General features: G+C 37.9%; 1 protein-coding gene across 10 annotated transcripts in view; it reads right to left on the bottom strand.

Annotated features, from left to right (window-relative positions):
* PTPRM (protein tyrosine phosphatase receptor type M) overlaps positions 1-24,105 on the bottom strand; it is a 502,968-nt gene that overhangs the window by 443,520 nt on the left and 35,343 nt on the right. The window contains exon 2 of one of the 10 annotated variants that reach the window (XM_054814412.1): positions 1,129-1,240. The exons of the other annotated variants lie outside the window; for them this stretch is intronic. Coding sequence (XP_054670387.1) covers positions 1,129-1,174 — 46 coding nt within the window. The 5' untranslated portion in view covers positions 1,175-1,240. The remainder of the gene's footprint in view (positions 1-1,128; positions 1,241-24,105) is intronic. 10 annotated transcript variants of the gene reach the window in all.

Raw genomic sequence — 24,105 nt, 5'->3', positions numbered from 1 at the left:
CACTGCAAGGAGAGACTAGGAGAAGAGAGAAGCCAAGTCATTACTCCTTGCTTAAGAGTTATTTTTGAAAGAGGAAATGGAGACATTGAATTCCACCCACCCATCACAAGAAGCGCCTGACATCTCACCAATATTTAAATGCAGCAAGCAAAGAAACCATTTTAACTAGAAGCAGAGTCTGAATTTTATCCATTTGGTTATTCCCTATGAAACATTCTACCAAATTGCACCTTCATTTAGTATTACCCTGTTCCCTGAGAAAAGTATTGGCCAGTCTTCAACAACCTATGCTAGAAATCATATGGGAATAAACAAATTTCAGAAAGCACAGAGGTCCACCAAATACAGAAGATCCAGTTAAGTGCCAGTCATCAGTCAAGCATACTCAGGAAAGACAACAGTCAGCTCCTGAAATGAGACACAAAGGGGCAAGCAAACTCCAACATATTTTTGAATCTGAAGTGCTCTAAGCATGATAATACCAAATGAATAGAAGATGCAAGCTGCTGTAATAATTGTATGTAACACTTATCCTCCAAATAGGGAGCTATTTATGAAGGCACTTACAGAGTAAATCAATTTAGCAAACTTTTAATAACTGAAGACTTTACAGAAGTCTTATTTGCATGGGGTACTGAGATTCCTGAAGCCTACAAAAAACCCACAATACTTGACATTTTCTAAGAGTATAAAGTACTACCAATTTTTGCTACCTCCTTAAAAATTCCGAATTCTCTTTTTTACATAGACTGGTGTTGCTTTCTTGTCCAGATATTATCCAACTAATAAAGAGGGTAATTTTTGTAAATCTCTGTATTCTGGAAGTTAAACATATGTGCATCATATATAGAGAAGCATGCAAGTCTGATTGGAGCATCTATGATTAAGCAAATATAGTATCTTGCCCTCATTTTCACATACATTTAAGGATAAACCTGCAAAGCAGAGGAAAAACACCTAGTGCACAAAAAAAAAAAAATTAATTTATGTTTGTAATGAAGTAAAGAAGAAATGCTTAAGGGGGAATGTATTTTAAACCAAAAGACAGTCAACACAAAGAAGGCCTAAACATTTATGGCATGCAGTATTTTACTACATAAATACTAGAAACTAAAGCAAATAATTTACCAGAAGAAATCCAGATTTTCCATATGGGAACCTGGTGCTGTATCATCACATATGAAGTCTAAATCCTGCCAGGTACTCCTCCTCAGAGTACAAATGTCTGGAATCATACAACCTGAAATAAGTAATTATTTTAATGCAATCAGAAACATTATCTGCAAAACTCTTGCTAGGCACCCTGTACTTTAAATGGTTTATTAAAAAGGAAAGCTGACTTATCTCTAGAGATCAGTCTTTCAAATTAATATCTTTTATGTTCTAAATAATATATTGTAGCTAAGTAGCAGAGAAATTGGAAAATTCATGAGTAACATTACAGATGGTTATAAAAAATTAACCTTTCCACTTTTTTCTTGAAAGAATCCAGCATACTATTCTTTTTAAACTCACAGTACAGTATCTACAAATACTTATGATATTCCTTCTCATATTTTCAACTAACCACTTTTGTGCATTAATACTCAACATGCAATAGCAGTATCCTCTTTGGGAATATATATGATTTTACATGCAGCTAGCTATAAAATAAAGCTGGAAACCAAAGCAGTCACAATGGTCAGCAGAGCTTCATAACCCAGTGTAATGGATTTCTCAGTGTAATAATAGACATTATGAGCATTTTCATATTTTCAAGAACAGTGGATTAGAGATAAATGAAAGATGCCCATGCCTGCAATACCTATATAATGGCCAAGCTTTCCTCTGCGTTCGTAATCTGTCCCATAGCAGCACAATGCGCAAAAGGATTAAACAGCATAAATATACAGACACCTGAAATATCAGATCTAGCCGGAGTGACATATTTTGTCACATACCAACTTCCCTCCCCCCCAAAAAAATGTTTTGACCTTAATTGTGTTGTATAAAGAGGAAGAAGAACCATCTCTTGCAGCAAATAAAACACCCCTACCAACTTTAAGGAGCTTAATTTATCACGTTATTTCTTGAGACAAGTCCACGTTGTAGTCAAAGACACATATTTTTCTTCTTTTTTGTCAAAGAGCAAAGCCGTTATAGCTCTTCATGATCCTTGAGTAAATGAACATATATTACTAAGTTCTTCAGCAATCAAAATCCACAGCTTTCACTTCCCATTATTTTCAACCATATAAAACAATACAGAAGACCCACATACTCCCTTTATAACTGAGCATGCTACAGTTTCGCTGGTCTTCAGCCTGCAGGTGGGCACTCTCAGCTTAAAGAATCCTGTAATATTTGATTTGAATTTCTCTGAACTGCATAAAGAAAGTGCATTACCACAGCTTCACAAACTGTTCCACACTATGCACTGGACCATCTGAAAGGAGAAGCAATAAAACAGTGGAAGCCTCATTTTCTTTTAATTCACCCTTATCAGTGCCATTTGTATCTTCTTTTCTGTGGGTTTGAGTAGATAAAGATTATTACCTATTCCAAAAGCCTACCTTCCTTCTCCTTCCAGATTAGGACTTCAGCAATAAACCCACGCTCACAGTGTGGGATAGAACACTTGATTATAGATTTCTGATGAGGTCAGTATTTCCTTCTTAACAGAAATCACCCTCAGAAATACAAATGAAAATGTAATTCTCAATTCAAGTGTAAACTGAATATGCATAAATGGACAAGGATTTGAATTATCCAAGATATCTAGTATCTCCTTCCCAGTTAAGGGTGTCTCCAAGTAACAACAGATTTCAAGCTGAAATCTCTGCACAATATTAGTGCTGTTAGTCAAAAATCTACACTAATGTATACCAGTATCATCAACTAGAATTACATCTATTTTAATCCACCCTTATTTCAGAGCACAAGAAGTATCAACAATGAGTTGCTGAAGATACTTGCAAGAGAAGAGCCTCCTCCACCATCTTCACAGAAAAGGTCTGGAAGAAACAGAGGTGGAGGCTGGGTGATGGAAAGGCATGTTTTGCTTGCTGGTATGAAAGATGAAAGCTAGGATTTTGGTGAACATACCCATCAAGGAACTCATCTCATGCAGTGAGATCATAGTTGCATCATAGTTGTTGTGGTTCTTCTGAGAACTTCTTCACACTACTATGAAAAACATCAAGCCATGCATCGCCTTGGCCCCTAACAGAGACCAGAACTGAGATTATCACTAAGGCACTTTTTCTCCACTATCCAAGTTGGCCAACATTTTAACCCCTCTTTGTCTCTCAGTCATAGAATATGCAAAAAATACATAGAAATTCTCCCCTAAAGACTCCTTCCTCTGCCATGTGAGCTTCTATCTTCTCAGAACTCTCAGGAAGCATGCAGAACACTGATTTGGAAAATACATGCACACTCACACATTTGGTCTATAAAGGAATCTGTTTTGCACTACACTTTCCAACTTCTGTATTAAGATCCCACCTGAGCAAAACACAGTAATAAGACATAATAAACATGAGAGTCTGGAAGATTATTTTACATGCAAAGTATATTTTGATAGTGGTACTGTGATTGTACTAAACTCAGAAAAGAATTAAAGAGCAATAAATTGAATACCTGGTATCTATGCTTCATTAAAAATAAATAAAAACTCCAAAACAAACAAACAAAAAAATCAACAACAAAAAAACCACTTTATCCTGAATGATAGGCGCATAAGGTCAATGTCAATTAAATCCTAAGTGTTCCTTTCATGGTTCAGCTGGTGAAGCTTCCTATATAATTTTGCTAGAACATACAGCACATAAAATGAGTAATGGAGCTTGTATTTGTATTCTGTCATTCTCTATTACTGTTGTGTACAGAAAACAAGACCCAAACAGTTAGTGATGAGTGAGGTGAAGAAGGGAAATGAAAATGTCAAATGCAGGAAGAAACTGTTAAATGGCACCAAGTGCCGGGGTGAGGTGTTTGTCTACCCATGTGCTGCTTGTCTTTCTCAATCTATCATCAGAAAGGACAAGGAACCTCAGGAGGGATGAATGTCCTAAGTCAGAAGGATGGAGTGGTCTACATCCTTGACTGCCTCAGGCAACAGCATGCTTGCCCTAAACTGTCAGTTTATGGTCTTCACTGCAATCTGCCTCCTGTCAATGTAAAATTCAGAAATTGAAATCCGATGTGACTTGTAGCCTTCAAAAATAAGACTATACATTTTTCTTTTTCATATGATAGAACAATGATTACAGGCATTTTCAGGGGGGATCACAGCATGGGAGAGGACATGCATTCCAGTATACCGGCTTGTCCTGTTTTTCACTCAGACTGATGCTGAGAGGTAAGAGACTGACTGGAAGCAGTTGCCCCAAATGACCATCTGACCATGAAAGAGAAATATGGGCTAGAATGTGAAAGGATGTCCTAATGGAAATGTAAAACTGAGAAACAGCACTGCGAACAACAGAAGGAAGTTGATCAAAATAGTTAAAAATAAGAAGAGACAGACACAGAAACACGCTTAAGTTTCTGCATGCCGGTTCACCCCTCCTGTTTCACAATAAGCAAAGAGATGACAAACAGGAGGGAAACTAACAGGTTGCGTACTCACTATTGCTCTCAGAGATGGGCAACACAAGCAAAATTGAAAGACCACAGGCCACCTACTTCTACAAATGATACCATCATGAACATGTTAGGTGCATCCCAGTTTATCCTAGTTCTGCTTTGCTTTTTTCTTTTTAAAGTATTTTTATTTTTACATGTGATACTGGGTGTTTGAATACATGGCCAACACAAGAGGTCTATATGAGCTTTCACTTCAGAATGGCTGTCTCCCACTTACAGCATGAAAGCTCACTGAGAGGATTATATCCTATTTCCATAACAAAATAGTGATTTAGATTTTTATTTTGTTAAATCTGTCTTATACCTAGGGATTTTAAAGAGTTATTTGTGCATTTGCTAAGAATATTTCATAAATGAAGGTACAATATTAATATTAAATATTCTGGAATACTTATGATAGTACCACAAACCATGGAAGTCATCCCTCAGTCATCCACAGACACAAAGTCAAAGCATAGATCTGACAGTATTTTACCAAGAGACCCTAAAATTCACAACTGTTTAATGAAATCTGGACCATACCGAGGTCTTGCACTGAAAGTGTTCATTATAGAGAATTCTCACTAATTTACCATGTAGCCAATTAAACCAACTGAATTTGGTTAAGATCTCAAACAATGACTTCCACTTACAGTCAGTTTACAACTTAAAAAAATAATTTTATATAAACTTCTACAGTCATAAAAATCAACACCACAAAATTTCATAAATTTTATATTCAGAAGCATCCTAGATCTATTTTTGTTTTTAACTGTACTCCATAGCCAGGCCACCATCAAGTTGAATGGCTGCACAATTAGATCATAGTTAAAAGCATCCAAGACCTGAACTCTACTTCCATGTGATAAGGATGAATGTTGGAGTCTTTTGGGTTTTACATGCAACATATTCAGGACTGGAGATTGTGCTACAACAGAGCCTACTGCTACTCTCAAGCAAAACTGGAGGTATGCCCTTTTCATATCAAGTCGCCAAAGCCCAGGGAAACATATGCTGGTAATTTAAGAACAGGCAGAACAGGTGAGAAGGATGCTGAAGACACAGGCAGGAACACACTAGCTCCACTTGCCAGATGCTTTAAGCAGGAATCCAGACAACCGGCACCCAGTGCAGTTCCTGTCTTCAGGGCAACTGCATCAGAATTGACAAGATTTTTTTGAATGACCTCCAGAACCTTAAGTGGTTGCTGGCATAGGTTACACCTTGGCAAAGGCACATGCTTTAAACCTGACTGTGTATTTCTGACGAGGTCTTGTGCCAAGCCAGGCTATGTTTTCACCTTCTCCCCTACATGGCGAGCACTGCTTCCAACCTAATATCCATATATAAACAGGAAATAAAACAGCTGGTGGAAGACTGTCACACAGCATGACGATCTGTTCTGGATTCCTCTAATGGTGCTGTTTGGTGCAAGCACAAAAAAACCCCAGGAAAGCTTAGTTTGTCAATACATATATTAATGCAAGAATTTGCAACCTATTTATAGGTATTAAGAGATGTAACAACTGCTTAAATGGAGAGTAAGTCAAAGAAAGGGCTATTTACACACTGGTTTTGGTTTTGCAGTGTTACTTCTATTATTTGATCCAATCAAAAGAAAGCAGCTGAAGATTCAAACTCTGCAAATTCTATCAATTTTTGTTGGTTTTGTTTTTAAATGCAAAATTGTCTGAATATCTGAAATTATAGCCTTTTCCACTTACAGACACACAAATATACATATATACAGTATGCGTATGCATGTGTGTATCCGTAGCTATCTTCAGCCTCACCAATCACCAATTTGGTGTGAGATCAAGTAACAGCATCATGACACCTTCTCCCCCTTCCATCCCCCCCAAAAAACCCCAAAGTTAAAAATGAACTTATCCACCTTACACCCTCACTCCTTGGAAAAAGCGCCCTAGCAGAAGGCCAGCCAGTTGACTTAAGACCCTCCACCCCCCTTCTCTCCCTGCTGAATCCCAGCTTTCTCTCCTTCACCCTTCCCAGCTCCCCCAGCTCTGACCCTTCCCAGGCTGGATTTTTGCCTCTCAGTGCCTCTTTCCAGAAACTCCCAGGACTCTGCTTTTGCACAACCACATACGGCAAAATATGTTCTGTAAGGCCCACAGGTAGAAATAAATGATAAAATTATTTTTAAGGAATTCCTCAACAGTGTCTCAATATTCACTTTCACAAAACGAGTAAATATAGTAACACAGCTAGGATTGTCAGTTCTCCCTCCACCAGCATAATATTCTCTACGGGTAAGAAGGGAGGGAAACAGGGCGGGGGGCCACGGAGGGAGGGGAAAAAAAAAAAACCAAGCAGCCTCAATGACTTATGACACAAAATTTCTCTCCTAGCAGGCCTAATCTCCATTAACTCTACTAAGATGGAGCTTCTTTATGGAACACTTCATATACGGCAGGAGATTATTGATTCACCATCCATCCGAGACAATTTTTATTTTTTTTTTAAGCTTGATAGCTTTACAGATAAGAGTTCTACTGGATATGTGTAATAAAATTGTTTCTTATTTAGTGGATTATTCTCAGGTGCAATAATAGCACCCCAAATTTAAAAGAAATTCAGCTTTACCCTCATCCCACCATAACTATATATCTTTCTTAACAGTACAATCATCACTGACCACATCCAAGTTGCCACAGGTCAGATGAATTTGCAATGATCTTACGATACTAAAATAATTTAATTTGAAGGGAAGAGAAAGCCCCAGAAGATACGAGTAAATGGCAAATTGTTCAGTTGTTTCTTCTAACTGCAACAATCATGGAAAGAGCGGCTCGCTCTCAAGACAGACGGAGTTTTCTAAATGAAAATGGGTTCTCCCTCCTGCCCCCAAACGTCAATCAATCAGTGAAGCCAGGAAAGGCTCACAAATAGCCAAAAGAGGAAATGCAGCTTTTTTTATTCAGCCCAGTGGAAAACAATCCCAATAGCTTTTCCAGTCTATGCAGATTCTGACCACAAAAATATTCTGTTGGATTTTATACTGATATTTTTTTTTTTTTTTAAATACGTTATTATTAGTCAACTGTCCTCCAAGAATGGATAGTCTCTGCAAAGCCTTAGCTAAGAGTTCCTCTTAGGAAAATTACAGCCAGCCAGTGCATAAGGGGACACATTAACAGTCACAAAACTGAAAATGCAACTGTATCAATTTTAAATTTGAATACACTACTGTGTTGCTTTTACCCCAGCAGCTCTGATAAGTTGCTTAAGGTTCTAGTTAATAAAAGGTCACTCTCTAGCAATTTTTTTCTTTATTTTTTAATGTCAGAGAAATCCCCAGGGCTGTTGCAAAGAGCTCTGCAAATGCCATAACATGGAATGGAAGGGAACAGCTTTTGGGCTGGGGGTAGGCATCTGTGAGAACCCAAACCTTCTTGGTCCCCAAGGCGACAGTGAAGCCGAATCCACTGTACAGACTTACGCAGACGGACAGAGCTACTGAGGGCTACGATGCTCTGTTCTCAGTGCCCTTACCAAAATCTGCAGAACCAACATCACCTTTCCACAAACTTCTACCTGCTTATAGCGTATACTAATCATCCAGCATTTCACCAAGTCAGAAGATGAGAGACTTGGAGAGGACAAGTACTGAAAGCACACGATTCAACCAGAATCATTCAAAAAAAGTCACTTGGAAGACAAGCGGTTCAGCACGATAAACTAATTTCCAGACAGAAAAGTCTCACTGAATAAAACTACAGTGCTGTATGAAAACGCTGCACATCAGTAAGACTTCTCAGCACACCTAGGCTCTGCTGACTCAACCGTAAGGATTGATATTTATTTCCTGAAAGTACAGTTCTTATTTACAAGAAAACCCAGGTATAAAATACTTAAGCGCAGTATTACTGCAAATTATCAGAGCTGCTTAGACAAGTTTGCTTCCCTTCTTCAAGAATTAATGAGCCCAGAGAAATAGTTAATGTTTAAACAAAAAGAAGGCTTAGGTTTGATTTTCCTTACTTATATCCTATTTTATGGCTATGCGAGTCAGAAGGTGAGGAAAACTGGCAACAGAAAAGAGTTCCTATTTCTAGTATTTAAAACATGGACTAAATATGAACCAGAAGAAAATGGCATGTGATTTAGGGGAAGAAAAAACCCCAACACATTTTTAATGCAAAAAACCAGAACAAGAGTTTTCCTTAAACATCTTACCCAGTTAATTTGGAGATTTTTGGTTTTCTTTGAGATAGCAAAAGGAATGAGTTATAAAATCCTGAGCTTTGAAGTTCTGTTCATTTGATATTTTACATTTCAGCAAGTATTTTTTTCATTATCCACTGATCTCCTTATAATATAAGGCACAGCTATAAACTCAGACTTAACTAGCTCATACAGGGCCTCAATATCAGGATGCCATTTGGCTACTTAAGAAATGCAGAGAGATTCTCCATCAGCCAACAAAACCAAAGTCAAAGCACCAGGTTCAGAATGAGATTGTAGCAAGTCAAATTATGGATGCCATCACTATCAACTTCAGCTATAATAAGCATTTTTATTATATTCTACTTTTAGAATAAATTTTCTTGAAAGAAAAGCAGTAATTAGATATTGAGTAGATAAGTGGCAAAACAAGAAATTTAGAAGTAGTTAAAAAAAGAGTTTCCATCTATTTTTCATGCTATTTTTATTCCTCCAAGCTGCCTCAGTATACAGAACAGTACATTAACTTTCCTTGCCCAGTTCTTAATCTTGAGTCTTCTCTCATCTACCTGTGGACAGGAAGATGCTGCTAAACACTGTAATTATCCTCTGTAGAAATTCCAGAAGGAACTTACAACAGGCAAAAAAGAATGAGAAGGTAAAGCTTAAAGATTAAAATCAGTATTTTTTGCAGAATGAGGAAAACCAAATTACTATCATCTTTACACATAATATTGGTAACAAGAAGTGGTCATTCAAAAATACGGAACCCATGAAACTGGGTATCATAGCACATTTTTAATTCAGTCTAGCTTACGCTGACCGTACTACTTCGTATGTCCTTCCACTGAGGGGAAGAAAAAAAATCCACACCCAACTGAAGGCAGCTGCGAAGACACAAAACATTTCAGACCAACATAGAACTACAACCACGTCAGCTTTGTGTTTCACATGGTCACGACCAAAATACAGTACTCATTTTTCCTTAAAATGTGAACACTGAAACAACCACCCGTGCCTGTCTCTCGTCCATATTAGACAGCTGATGCTGCGACGTAGCCCACAATAAGAAATCACTTTAAACTCTGTGCAGAGCTCCACAGCCCATACACCAGAAAATGTAGTTACAATGGGTACCAATGGCATTAACATAATCTCAAAGTAGACTGGCCCTTATTTATCTCAAAACTCTCCTTTCTTCAAGAGATACTTAAGTCACTCTACTGCAGGTGCAATAAATATGATGCTACAACTAGAGCTCCAGGTATATAGTGGATGAACAATTAACATGGTATTTTCTGATTTTCTAGGCATACTGCAAAGTTGCCATATGGCCAGAAGCACAGAAAACCTGAAACATTTTCATGATAAAATTACATTTGGGCATTTGTTACCACTGGTAAGAAGTTCATGTAAATGGTCAATTTTTACACCATGAGCATATAACTAAAAATTAATAAACATGTTTGCTGAACAGCATGCAGAGCTCTCATCTCAGATGGCCAACGGCTTTCATTCACTTACCTTAAGGTGTTTTGGGGTTTTTTACATTGTTAAAGTTTTTAATGACCATGTTTATCCCAATAGGATTCTGATTTGAAATATCTTTAGGTCTACCTATAAAAAGTAACACCTGTCTGACATTAGCCATTTTTGCAGAAGTAGTACCATTATATCCAGTCTAACTATTCAGAAGTGCAGATGACCACCACATCAATGTCAATAAATGCAACAGATAATGGAATCTAAAAGTAAAAGGTTTGTTCAAGCAGCTGTAGCTAGTTTCCAATTAAGAATATAGGGTACAATAAGAAGCCAATGCACTGAAACACAAACAAAATTCCACCTGGCTTCACATCAGCTGATACATTTCAAGATAAGAAAGAAAAGCAAAGAGGTTCACTACTCTCCCACCCACCTCTGTACTGCATCCAAGCGGGGATCTGTTTGGCCCTAGCAAGGACCAGGATAGGACTGTCCTCAACTAAGTCCCGGTAACCCTTCCAGGAACGGGAGATCAGGCAAGAGTACATCATGGCAAGTGGATTTATATATAGGTCATGGCTGCCCTGGAGGCTGTGTTATTTTGGAAGAGGAATTGGGATGAAGCCCCCAGCTCCTCATTTTCAGCGGAGCGGAGCCATCAACACGACCCGTGCTACGGGCCGTGCAGTGACCCTGCAGCAGGAGGGCTCAGGAAAGAACTTTCCATGTTGGGGCAGACCCCGCATCAGCTGCGGCTCCCTCTGAGTCCTCTTCCTGACACAAAAGACAAAGGAAGACAGGCTCCAAGTGGTAATTTTCATTTGATGCAACTTAGGCAGGTCTACCAACTATTTTACAGGTGAGACCAGAGGGAGTTTGAAAGCCAATCAACTCACCTAAAAAACAAAAGATACAAAAGAGGTTAGTGGACCTGGGAGCAAAGCCAGTGGCTGACCTGCAACGAGAAGTAACCTAACAGACTTTGAGCTTTACGAAAAGTAGGCAGAAACTATCTGGCTACAGTACACAACTTCTCCTAACTCTATGCAGCACAACCCTTACATGGGACTTCGATATTTCTTAGTAATGGACCTAATATACACTGTCAATACAGATGAACTAGAGCTCATTTATAGCTAGTTGTGATTATAGCGCAGACAAGTTGCTATCTGCCATTCAGTCCTATGTGATCTCTCTCTACCTTGTTGATCACTTCAACCGTCACTGCACTTACAGCATTCTTGTGAAAGTACTATTCAATCAAAAGGAGAAAGCACCTATAAATCCTCTTTTATCTCTATAAGGGCACAATAATTTGCAAGTTCTATATACTGCATAAGTTACAAATTAAATCAACTGCTAGCATTTTGAAGAGTTCTCATTTTTAAAAGCTAGTGCTTCAGCACAGAAGTGAAACAGCTCCTTCTAAAAGCTTACGAGGAATATAAAAACTCGTCTGGTTTGGTGTAACTGCTAGGTTTTATAAGGACCAGACATTTCAAATGCATTTTGCATTAATGATAATCTAGAAGCATTTAACTATGAAAAACAAAACTGAACTCCTTTCAGTATGAATTTGATATCAGATGTGTTACGGCAACATTTAAAATAACTGCCCATGATGTTTCTTGCTTATGTATGCATACAAAGCTATTCAGAATTAAGTCCTATAGGGATTTTCCAACATGAATGCTGGCAAGTATTCTGAAAGTTCAGAGTCTGTTGATATAAATGGATATTTTGTAAAGTTACTTTGTGGAGTTGGGTTTATTTTAACTTGGTAAAACAAATATTTAGCGAATACAGTGTATTAAGTGATTCATACAACAGGGGAATATAAACACTAGCAAAAATACACAGCTATTACTCAAATTTATGTAAACTGCAATACCTGTTTACCAGCTTAAAGGTACAAGACAGCAAAGCTGTCATTTGATTTTAGAATATCAACCGTGCACCACGTATCTGCTTTAGTGTACAGTTCTACCACCACTGCTGTTAATGACACACTGATGCATCAGAGGCTAATCCTGAGGCTTAAACAAACGAGTCCCTATTATCTCTTGGTCTTAGAATGTGCCACATCAGAAATCTGATGGATTAATGAAACACTGCTACTGCTAATTGCTGACACAGGAATATTTAGGGGACTGAGGCAATCACAGCAATAAAAAAAAAAATAAAGAAAAAAATAGAATGAGAGAGAAGTTTCCTAGTTTTCCTCCGCAGTACATTAATCACTCATGCTACGTCCTGTTGTGAAAGATCACTAAACATATGCTTTATTACTTGGTCCCAAACAAAGCAAGTCTTTTCCATATTAAGTGTTCTTTGTTTTAGCAGCTGCATGACTAACAACCAAAGATACTAAACACTGACACAATACAAAAGACAAATAAAGAAATGCTTTTACATTTACTTCCTGTAAAACTGTGTATAATGCAGGAAGAGGCTAATGAAAATGAGAAAACTACATAAAATTTGGGGCCCGATCCCTAGGAAAAAGTGCAGGCAAGTTTGCAAGAGTGCACTGATCAGCTTTATTTTCACTGACTTAAAAAAAAAATAAATCTAAGTTTGGTATTAAACAAAAAGGCAGACAGACAAACAATTTCACTCAATAGAAATCATAGCTTATTTTGCAAAACAGCGTTGGTTCTTGTCAAGAGCTGCAAAGGAGGTAAGGTGTTTTGTTCTGAGTGAGCCACCAGAAAAAGTCCTGAAATACACAGACACCTCAATGACTGATGATCAGTGTACTTGGTGTTTCCGCACTCTCACTGATTTACCCACTAACAACATAAAAGCTTAGTAAGCTTGGTACACTTAGATCCAGCTTGCTCTAACATCCCTTAAAAAAGCCCCTCCCCCCCAAAAAAAAATAAAAGAAACAAAACATATGCTGGAAATATGCAGATTACGAAGAAGTATACAATGGATTTTCTTTAATAAAAAAATATCAGTCATTTTCTGTGATCCACTAAACACCAACGTGCACGTTCACTTGGGATACCACAACTGATAGAAACAAAAACCAAAACCATAACTACCTCACATACAGGTGAACAGAAAATATGTCCTGCCACTCTTGGCCAGAGACAAACCACTAAACTGAACAAGCTATTCAATGGCAATGAGAAAACATGCTTAAAAATCTTCCCTTCCTTTGCCTGCACAATGAGAAGACAGGACCTTGTCATGGGAGGACAAGGCAACACACAGATGAAATTTAAAGAGATCTGACAACATTTATTTTGACTAGAACAATGTTTTAGTGGTTTTGTGGCTTTAACTTAGAAGCAAGACAAAGTAATTAATGAAATACACATGTTGACTAATTCCTCATGATTTTGTGCAATGACCCGAACATACAACCAACCACTCCTAAATTTCAATTCACGAAAAGCTAACATAACAGTGGTTTTTGCAGCACCATACACTGTTTAGGACTTCCAAAATTCACCAAACTCTCCAACTGCCAACACCTGCATGCGAAATGGTGAAGCCGCAGGGAGAAGCGGCCTTCTGAAGCGAGCAAGAGCCTGTGGAGCCTGTGAGCGGGGGCTGCTCCGCGCCAGCCCAGCCTCCAAGGGCCGGGGCGCAGAACACACCTGGGTTGTTAACTGTGCCGCAAAACATGTTCAAAGTGAAGCAACCACAGCATTTAACGCCTGGGTATCCCACAACCCTTATCTGTGGTTTGCTATAGAAACTCTTGTGGCTTTTCATGACCAAAAGTGGTTGAAATTAGTCCCCGTCATCAGTAGATTACTGCTCATAAAACTGACTCCCGTGAAAGTAAGAACTTGAATTTAGCCACGGACATCCTGCGAGAGCACTTCTGTTTTATCTCAAAGAATGTCCGGTGTCATTAAACAAAAACGCGAATGTCGAACCTCTAGAAAAAGTGATATTAAAGAGATCTACCATCTCTCACTGATATTACACAGATACAGGGAGATATTCCTGCTTCTTTTCAGTGTCTTGAAGAACTTTTCTAAGCAGAACAGGCAGAAGTAGTATTTGCTAACTTAACTGGTCCACAGATTAAAAACAAGAAAATAAATAGTCCAAAAACAGTAGTATGTTGAAATTCTGATTTATTTCTCTTACCATACACACCTCTACTAAAAATATCGTTCACATGCTCTTACATGTTATTTTCCCATATTTTTTGTTGTTCAAAGACAAAACTCCATCCATCTTAGAAATGAATATGAAATATCATTAAAATTATCTATTGTAAGATCAGATGGTGTTTGAAGATTAAAAAAAAGGAAAAAGAGAACTAAGATGCTTTGCTCTTGGAAAAAAAAAAAAAGAAGCCTAAGTACGAAGACTTGCTGTACTACATTTTTGAATACACACTGAAAAAATGGCTGGAAAAAAAATTCTGAAAGCTTGATACTAGTATACTGGTAATGATAGTTAAGTTTCATACAATTAAACGTATTGCTTTTTTAAAACTAGATATTTATGAAAAATTTAACACTTAGAAATGATTAATACAGCAAAGACAACCTTCAAATATCAAGATTCCCAGCAATATTACAGTGTGCAGCATTTTGCTGAAGGTGAATAACATCTGAGTCACACAACTTCTGGCTGTCACTTCCAAATACAAGCAAGTCAGGAAGTGAAAAGGGACTGCTGGAGGACAGAAGATTATTGAAGATAAGACTGGATGATACTGAACTAATACATTGAATTTATACCAAAATATGGTTTTGAACTTAAAAGTTGTCATAATTTTTTTTTTTAATCACCTGAAATTAATCCCCTGGTGTTCTAGTACTAATGGAGTGTCAAGAAAACAGCCACTAGACTTCAGCATATGATGCAGCTCTGACTTCCATTATGTCATAGGAATTGCTGCACTTCAGCAGCTTGTCTATCCCAGTAGCAAAAATCAGGATGATCACATGGATTTTGTTAAGCGCAAGTGAAACGTGTTTTGCTTCAGAGCATACGCTAATTCAGTACTCCTAAATACATATTGCTCTTTTTGGTTTGCAGTTACCCTTTGGTTGTGGCTACGTCAAGCACAGGACCAGTATCTCACATCAAGCCTTTGCTTTAATGACTACTCCGCAGTCTTCCTGTGGTGGAGGTGCGAGAGCCAGCAGGTGCTGGAGCATCCGAATGAGGTTGTTACTATACGCACACCCAGCGCGGACCCGGAGAAAGACACCGAACTTAGAGAGTCGCTAAGCGACTCGGCAACATCAACCACTGCACTCCGTATGTGATTCCAGCAGACCACCTATGAGCCTGCAACCAGACCGCTCCCAGGTTTAACAACGCACTGTGTGCCTGCGCAGTCTCTAGAATGGAAAACTGAAAGATTGGAAGTTGTAGTTGTACAAGCTGGGGGAATGGTTTCATCGCATTATGATGTTCTTTAGCAGATCTATGACATTTAGGATTCTGAAGTAATGGGATTTTCATATTTATACCATAACGAACTTTTGACAGGTACATAATTTCAATAACTGAAGAGCTAGGAACAGGAAGCTACTGAAGATATAATAAATACATGATTTTTTTTTAAAAGATAGCAATAAATAACCTCATTACAGGTAGCATTAAAAAAAATTGCAGAAACTCTAGCAATTTTCTAATTCACTTTCTAGCCTATGTCCAAATGTTACCAATTACCTAAATAAATGCTTACAATGAACTGGGACTTTTTTCCCCAAACTACATTTCAACTGATTTTAGTAGCAATTAGTTTCCATGCTTGTTGCTGTGGGAACAGTAGCATAAACAATTAGAATAGTGAATGACTGAGTACGTAGAAGTTGATAGATAGGAGTAAAACTTATGGTCATATAAAAATCTTCAGGACAAAAAAAAAAGGGGGGGGAATAGAGAAGTGACACTGTGCAATGTCATTTAAACTATTAAAAAAGGCCTTAAATCAGAAATCTTGTCATTTATAATACTTAAATAAGGCAACATATTTTAGTGATTCAAAAACTCATCCCTTCTCTTTTTTTTTAATTCAACAGATAAATTAGTAGAACACTCATAATGTGTCATTGCATTTCAGCTAATCTTTCCATCTAATAAAGGTGTAACAGTAATTTTAACTGAAATTATCATCCAAAAATGGTAAATTTGTCATTTTGCAAAGATCAGATTTTCAAGGGGTTTTTTTCAAGACTACAAAGATCCTTTATTTGCCATAATTGTCTTTCAGGCTTTTTCAGATAACACCATGACGGAAATACCTTTTCTACTGGGAAACATTTATTAGTCAAAATCTGACTGTGAAATACCAAAAAGATATTATTCCTTCTTATTTTACTACTGTTCTGAGAGAGCAACCACATCACCTACTAATATTTAGAGTAATTACTTGTGGTATTATATCTGCTCCTGACTAGAATGGTTACATTTTGATTTTAAAAGTTTGTGGCTGGAATATAACCAAGCCACTATTATTCAGCAAAACTGAACCACAAAATATGTAGATGAAACTTCTTTTCTCCCCCTAGCCCAGTAAAAGCTATTCAATTACTTAAAAATTCAGTTTAATTTTTGAGGACATATACAGAGAGGGAATCTTCAGAGACAACAGTAATGTCTCCTCTGCTTAATTTAGTTCTTTAAATTAGTATTGCAGTCCTAATGTTTTCATTATTTGCACTTTAATCTGCTGATTACTTTGTTGATGTAGGTTTATTAATGGATAGGCTTAGTGCCCCCAATTAGTGCCTTTAATTATTGCTTCCTTGCTGGATTTCTTCCTTCCTTTTGTAGTTGGTAGGCAGCCTTCAATTGTGGTGGGTTTTTTTTAGTTTCTTCTTCTGCTTTTGCTTCCGTAACAAGTACAAAAGTATATTCATAACAGCAGTGAGCATTAAACAACACCTTCATAACTGGCACTCTTACCAAAGTCATTACATTTGAACATTCTTCTTTGTTCCCTTGTTCTTTGTCATCTTTGTGGCTGATGCTTTCACGGCTAAAACCTCATTCACATGTTTTATTTTCACTTGACTCCTCTCCATGTTATAATGCAGTTCTTGTAAAAGTCGTGATGTTATACTGGCCACAAAGCAACACATCTGTTTACTCATATGGTCTCTGATTTTTGCTATACGGCTGCTGATTTCCAAGGGTTCAGTGAGTTATTTGTTAGGGGGAGAGGGGTGGAGGCGTGGGGTTGGTAGCACTAACACTAATTTTGAGTCAGCTACTTAGGAAAACACTTTTCTTTTTGTATTATACTCTGACAGGGCTTTTCAGCAGGGGATGCCTAACTCTGAAATTGGTTGATTCTGCAAAACTACACAACACTGACCTTCATGAAAAGATGCAAAATGTTCCAGTTCTCTCTGGATTTTTCAAGGAGAAGATGGCTATTAAGGAACAAGTAGATCAGGAAGGCCCTGCAGCTTTCCAGAAGACAGCTGTTCTTAATATAATATTTTTGTTCCTTCCACTAGGTTAACAGTACATTTCAACTGCTGGTCAGGTAAATATTTGGGGATACTATTTTATTTCAACTAACTTCAGTTGCCTTTCTTCTTTGTAAGAATCTGACTTCAGAACCTCTTGTATTTTTGAGGATTTTTTGAGTTCAGGGATGAACTAAAACACAAGCAAGCCAGAAATTCCTACAATATAATTCAACTTCCACACAGAACCCCCATTAGCTGCCATTCAGTCCACAAGCAAAAACGAGCCAGCACCTTGGTGGCAAGCTGCATGAGGGCGAAGGTCTTAGATGGTACTGTGCCTGTCAATCTGCAGTTCAACTTGTCCACTTTATGTCACTCACGACAGAAAGTTAACAACCCAATAGCCAGATCATATATCTAATATTTAAGTTTAACCATGTTGAAAGCAGTATCACCTTTTTTTCATGAAACCTTGTTTTACATTCTTAATTTTTAAGCAGCATCCAAGTTGCTGAGGTTTTCTTTTACCCAATGTTTTACTGTGTTTCAGTCTCATAGGTATCAACCGAGACTTGTATGAAAACTTCATTTTAGATACTGCCCAAAATTACCTAGCTTCAGAGCAAAAACTGACTTCTGAAAATAAGTCTAGCTGACCTTTACCTCTCCTGTCTAATACAGCATTAGTTCCATGCGTAGTTCAAAGTACAGACCCCATAATTTCTCATTTTCTCAATTTTTGGGGAGTGGAGGGAAGCAGTCTCACTAAAAGCAGAGCTCTTAAAAAGAAATGAAAATTGACAGGAATGTAAGTAGCCTCCATATTTCTCCTTCTTCTGTCGTCTATCAGTTTTTGTTTAATTTTTTTTTTTTTATAACTACCATGAAAATATATAATCCATGCTTTGTCATGTTCATCTCCTATTTGTGTGTAGGCAAAGACTAAAACAGCAGTGGCGGACCAACCAGCTAATCATATTCTTCAACTTACAACCTCAGGCAAATGACCTTAAATACTGCAAAACATAATCTTCATCAAGTCCAAATAAAAGTAATAATTAATTCAAAAATGTTAACATAGAGAAGCTTAAGAACTGTCCTCAGGACACAGTAGAATGTTAAATACAGTAAAAACAGCTGTGAAAGAAAATACAGCAATGAAGAGCCGAAATATCTTTCTCAGAAGCCTTCTCTACTACATGCCACTGAAAAGCAAATTTTATCTTACATAGCTGAGTTCTAGCAAAGTTAAAGGAAGAAAATCAGCACTGTGTCTTTTTCCACAGTGGAACAAATACAAGTTCTAAGAAACAGCCCAGGACTTCCTGCCACAAATTATCACAGCTCATCACAACTTTCACAAGGTTTCCCTCAATACCCCTGATGCTCACTCCTGTCTCCCATCAGCTGCACCAGAGAATCCCGCAGTGACAGTTCCAGGTGTGCAAGCGGCCGGCCAGGCTACAGCTGAGCTTCTGCAGCAGCAGCCATTTCCCCTGGCATGAAATAACTTGAATCTCTCTCTTTTACTCAGTCACGAATTTTCACACAGCTAACAGAAACTAATTACCTCTGAGGTTTTTTCAGCTGTTAAATGTGGAGAAGTAAGTTCCAGTATTGCAACGAGGGACTGACAGGGCAACATGCAGAGCACTCACATAAACAGCACCACTTAGGACAGTAAACTGCAGATATAATGCATCTGGCAAAGCTAAAGCTTTCATTTCTGACTCAAGGTTTACATAAAAAGACTGTACAGCCAAGATAATCCATCCTTAATTATGCCTGAGATTTCCTGACCTTTGCGTTCAAATAGCACACTTGGTGACAGTAGGGTGCAAGATTACAAGCCAGTTTTTATTAGTTACAGCAGTATTAATCACACAGGTATAATCCCAGGCACCTTCATTTGCTTCCACTGCATTTCCCTGGTCAAATTCCAGGGGAATTTGGTTAAAATTACCCAGCTGTATTACTAAGCGCCAAGCACAGCCCGATGAACCTGATGAAGTTACTGGCTGCTTCTGATCATTTACTAGGGCTGAGGAACTCAAAACCAGAAAATGATGTCAAGTTACACAGTTCATTAAATGAAGACGTAACTAAGGTTCAGTTTTACAGGCTTGCTTTAGCCTCTATATATGAGGAGCGCTAGGAAAAGCATCCAAGGCTACAGATACGTTACCGGTGTCTACGTAAAGTATAGACAGGGACTGTCTGTCTATACAAGAGCAGGGATTGAAGTCCCACACTAAATGCTGGGGTTCAAGGAGGAATTAATTGTGGAAACTGCTACGGCCTAGAGTACAGAGGCAGACAGACCAACCCACACGCACCCACCCCCAGTCCCTTCTGGTAATATAATCTACAAACCATGTAACAGTTTCCATAACCCAAAAAACAGATTAACTTCCTTTGAAATGAAAGAGAAACAAAAGAAGGAAACTGGCCTTTAACAGGCAGTTAATAATCTCTTAATCTTTCATTTCTTTTTGTTCAAAAATACTTTTCAGTTCCAATTTACCTTTAAGCCCAAAACAGACAGAAAGCCCTTGCCTAGCAAAATCAACTTTTCAGAACAACTTATGTTGATTTTTCTAAATTAAAAAAAAAAAAAAAATGACCTCCACAAGATCTTCATGGCAAAGGATACGGACTACTGAAGTGGAGTTTCTTTACAAAATTTCAGTAAAGCTCTTGTACAGGATGCAGAGGTCAAATGTGTGGATACTATTAAAGCAATAAAACACAGAAAACCAAAAAGCTATAAGAGGAGACAACCCTGGAGGTTAAACATATTCAACCGGCAGAAATGCAATTGTTATCCTCTGGATTTTTTCATGAGCTCTAGCAGCTTCCAACATTGCATATGTCACTGTGTTGTATGGAAACTAAACACTAAGTATGTATTATACGTACACAACTTTCTGCTTTACCAAAACATAGTTATATACATATTTATCTAATCACCAGAAGTTTCAAAGATGAAGAGGTATGGAAATTCACTATTTCTGTAGTGAAGGAGTAATGGCTGTTAGAGTATGGCAATGAGAAAGCAAACACTGCTGAGTTTTCTAAGCATTGTTAGTATCCGTAACATGACTTTGGCAGCACCAAGGGGGGAAAAAAAAAAATCCTAATTTTAAGCTTACTCAGGTAATATTAAAGTGCTGGGCAACAAGTGAGCCAGGTAACACTGATGTATAGAAACCACAGATAAGAGACATGCCTGAAACATCCATCTCTCACACCCTTTAAACAAAATAACTGATAAACGTATGCAAAATAACAACAGAAACAATAGACCAACACAAGGAAGGCTGAATTCTCTCAAAGGCCAACATTTATTCCTCAAATCCAGTACTAATAAGACTATAAATTGACAACAGCAACAGAGAGAGCTATAAGCCCGTCTAGCTGGGTTGCCTCTTAGCATGGGTGACCCTGAGCTCAAAATTTCCTGTTACATATTCGCAACGCAGGAGGCCCAGAAGACTTCGCAAGAGAGCCATTAAGAGTAGGTTTACTGTAAAAAAAAAAAAAAAAAAAAAAAAAAAAAAAGCTTCATGACACTGAATCAGTCTGCCCTAGACTATCTCGAGACTGATAAACAAAGATTTCACCCTAATTGGTGATCACTGGCAGACAGAGGATCTCTATTATCGTATTTAAGAGAAACAGAGAGTCATTGAGCCCACTATTAGCAAGAGTGTGCATACTAACCTGCATACACTACCAATTTACATTTCCAGAGTAAAGAGCAATTCTTTTGTTTTAATTCATTTAATACTCATTCTTTTGTAAATCAGTTAACACTGTAGAGTATCCATCTATCTGATTTCTTTAAATACCTATTATATTTGAATTAACTGAGTTCCTTTCAGCACCATTAGTTGTCATGATTTGTTTGTGGAAGACTTACACACCCACTATGGTGACATCCGTATGTACAGCTGGAACTTCGCCACGGGATTTCAGATTTCCCTCCCCTCTTCTTTTACAAGTACGCCGTGGAGAGGTAGCTACCGAAGATCAGGGGTTTGTAACGATCACATCACTAAACTGCCCAATCTGAGGACAGAGTGAGAGTGTTGTTGTTGTAAGATTAAGATTTCAGAAATCCATGCTTCTTTAAGAAAATAAATTCTCTACCATACACGTACTCTGACAGCAGCTGAAACATTATCTTTTTGCCAGCCTCTTCTTAACACTAATCCAGTTATTTCATCAGTGTCAATAATCTGATCATTTATCCCTCTGCAAGCCCATGTGACTGAATTGCTGAAATGGTATCTTGCCTATGAGCTCAAAGGTGAAGACCAGCCATCTGAGAAACAACTCTACTTTCTGGTTGACTCCAAGATTCACCAAACCTCTAACCCACAAGGAATTCATCCCAAACACTTCGCAGTGATACTAGCAAATAGTTACAAAACGCCTTACTGCATTGGTTCCCAAAAGATTCAAGCCAAACAAACCTGTCCCATTTCATATTCTTGATTTCAGAAGTCTTGTGCCTCACTTCACAACTGAGGAAAAAGAGTGCTTGACCTGGAAAACAGCCCTGCCTTTCTTTCAAATGGGAAGAGAAGCTTGTAAAAGTTGGCTATGCCTGAAAACATGAGCAGAATTGTAAGTAGGCTATTTCTCAGATAACAGGAGGTGACCAGTCTTCAGGTTCCCAAGAACATTTCAGAGTGTAGCTAAGGAAGTCTCTGAAGAGATACTAATTTTTAAAAGGCAAGTAAATGTAAAAATATCTCAGGACCAGGTCTGCTGACCTGAACAAAAGTACCCTTACTTCCACAGTGAGAGGCCACTAAATGGATTGTTAATCGAAGGAAGCCCTAACAAAAAAAAAAAAAAAAAAACAAAAAAAAACAAAAAACACACACACAAAAAAAAACAACACAAAAAAAAAAAAAGCAGGAAAGTGGCTAAAAGCTACCAATGGGTCAGAAGTTTTTCAAAGACTGTGGGAGATGGGACATCATTTTCCCATTCTCGCATGGAAACTGTGAATTCATCTTCTATTTCAGCTGAACCCTTACAGCACAGAGTACGTGTCTAGCTGGACATTTGAGACATTATCTGAAAGCCTTTTGAGGAAGACTTTCGGGGTTTTTGTGGTGCCCCTCATTAATATGGCTCTTTCTTAGAAATAAGCTAAATGTTTTCAATTGCTACACATTCTGCTTTGACTTCAGCCTCCTTGGAGGCAAGTTCTGCTCAAGATAGCACTATCCGCTTATCCTGGAGGTAGGCTTCAAGATACTTTCCATTTGCCATTGAAGTCCACATATGAATTTTTGCAGAAGGTGGAAAACAAGACCAGACTAGAGTAGATGCTCTTTTTACCCACAAGGGAACCCAATCAGAGTAATTCTGACTCCACTGCAGACTAAGAGTAATGTATAAGGTGAGGGAGTGTGTATCAACTATCTGAAGGGATCAATGGCAGATACAGGGTACCAGCTTTCACAATATCATCACTAGTAGTCGTAATAGTTGAGCTTTTTCATCAGACAGGATCTCCAGCCTCTTAAGTCTCAGGATGCTAACCTTTAATGGGGGTGGGGGCAATGTAACTCAAGGGAAATAACAACCTAAAGATTAAAACCGTGAAGCCCAGGTCAAAAACCTTCTACTGCTGATATTACAATCAAAATATTCACCCTTAAAATACAGTATCACTTCTTTTGGCTAGATAAATTAGCAGACTTCAGTGTACAACCAACACTTTTGGCAGAAAAAAAACCTATCATTAGAAGAACTGCAAGCGTTAATGAAGGTCTGGAAAATCTGCTATTTCATAAGAGACCTATGAAGTCCAGATAATTATTAATTTCAGAAAAGTTTAAGAGGTGATTTGCTCATGGTCTAAAGAACCTAAAGAGGAATGAGATTTCTGATAACAGACAACTTCTTCATCTAACAGAAAAATGCATAATGAGATACAACAGAGCAGAACCCTGAAGCTTAGACAAATTCAAATTAGAAACTGGCATTCTTTTAAATTCTCTAAAGGACAGTAATTTACCAGTGCAATCACTTACCTCAGGATTTGGCTTATTACCCATCAGATAAGACTCTCTGTATCAATACCTTTCCAGATACAGGTCCAAAAAAGTGCAAAATGTAATCGGAAGGCCTATGTAGGAAACATAGAAGATTAAAATCTACAAATCTATAAATGAATCTATTTGCTCTTGGACCTTCTTACAGAAGATTCACAGCAGAGACTTGATAGCCTTCAGAGGGACAATTAGAGAATCTCAAATTTAAGAGTTCAGCACCGACACAGCAATTACCATGGGCAGAAATTAGATGAACTGAGTAGGCAAGAACCTTTTCACAGCACTGAAAATTATCCCAAGTTTCAGGGTATTCAACCAGAATATTTTCTCACATTACATTT

Source organism: Grus americana, chromosome 2, assembly GCF_028858705.1.
Source record: "Grus americana isolate bGruAme1 chromosome 2, bGruAme1.mat, whole genome shotgun sequence".
NCBI lineage: Eukaryota > Metazoa > Chordata > Aves > Gruiformes > Gruidae > Grus > Grus americana.
The sequence above is the reverse complement of the archived record's forward strand: the minus strand, read 5'-3'. Positions and strand labels throughout refer to the sequence as shown.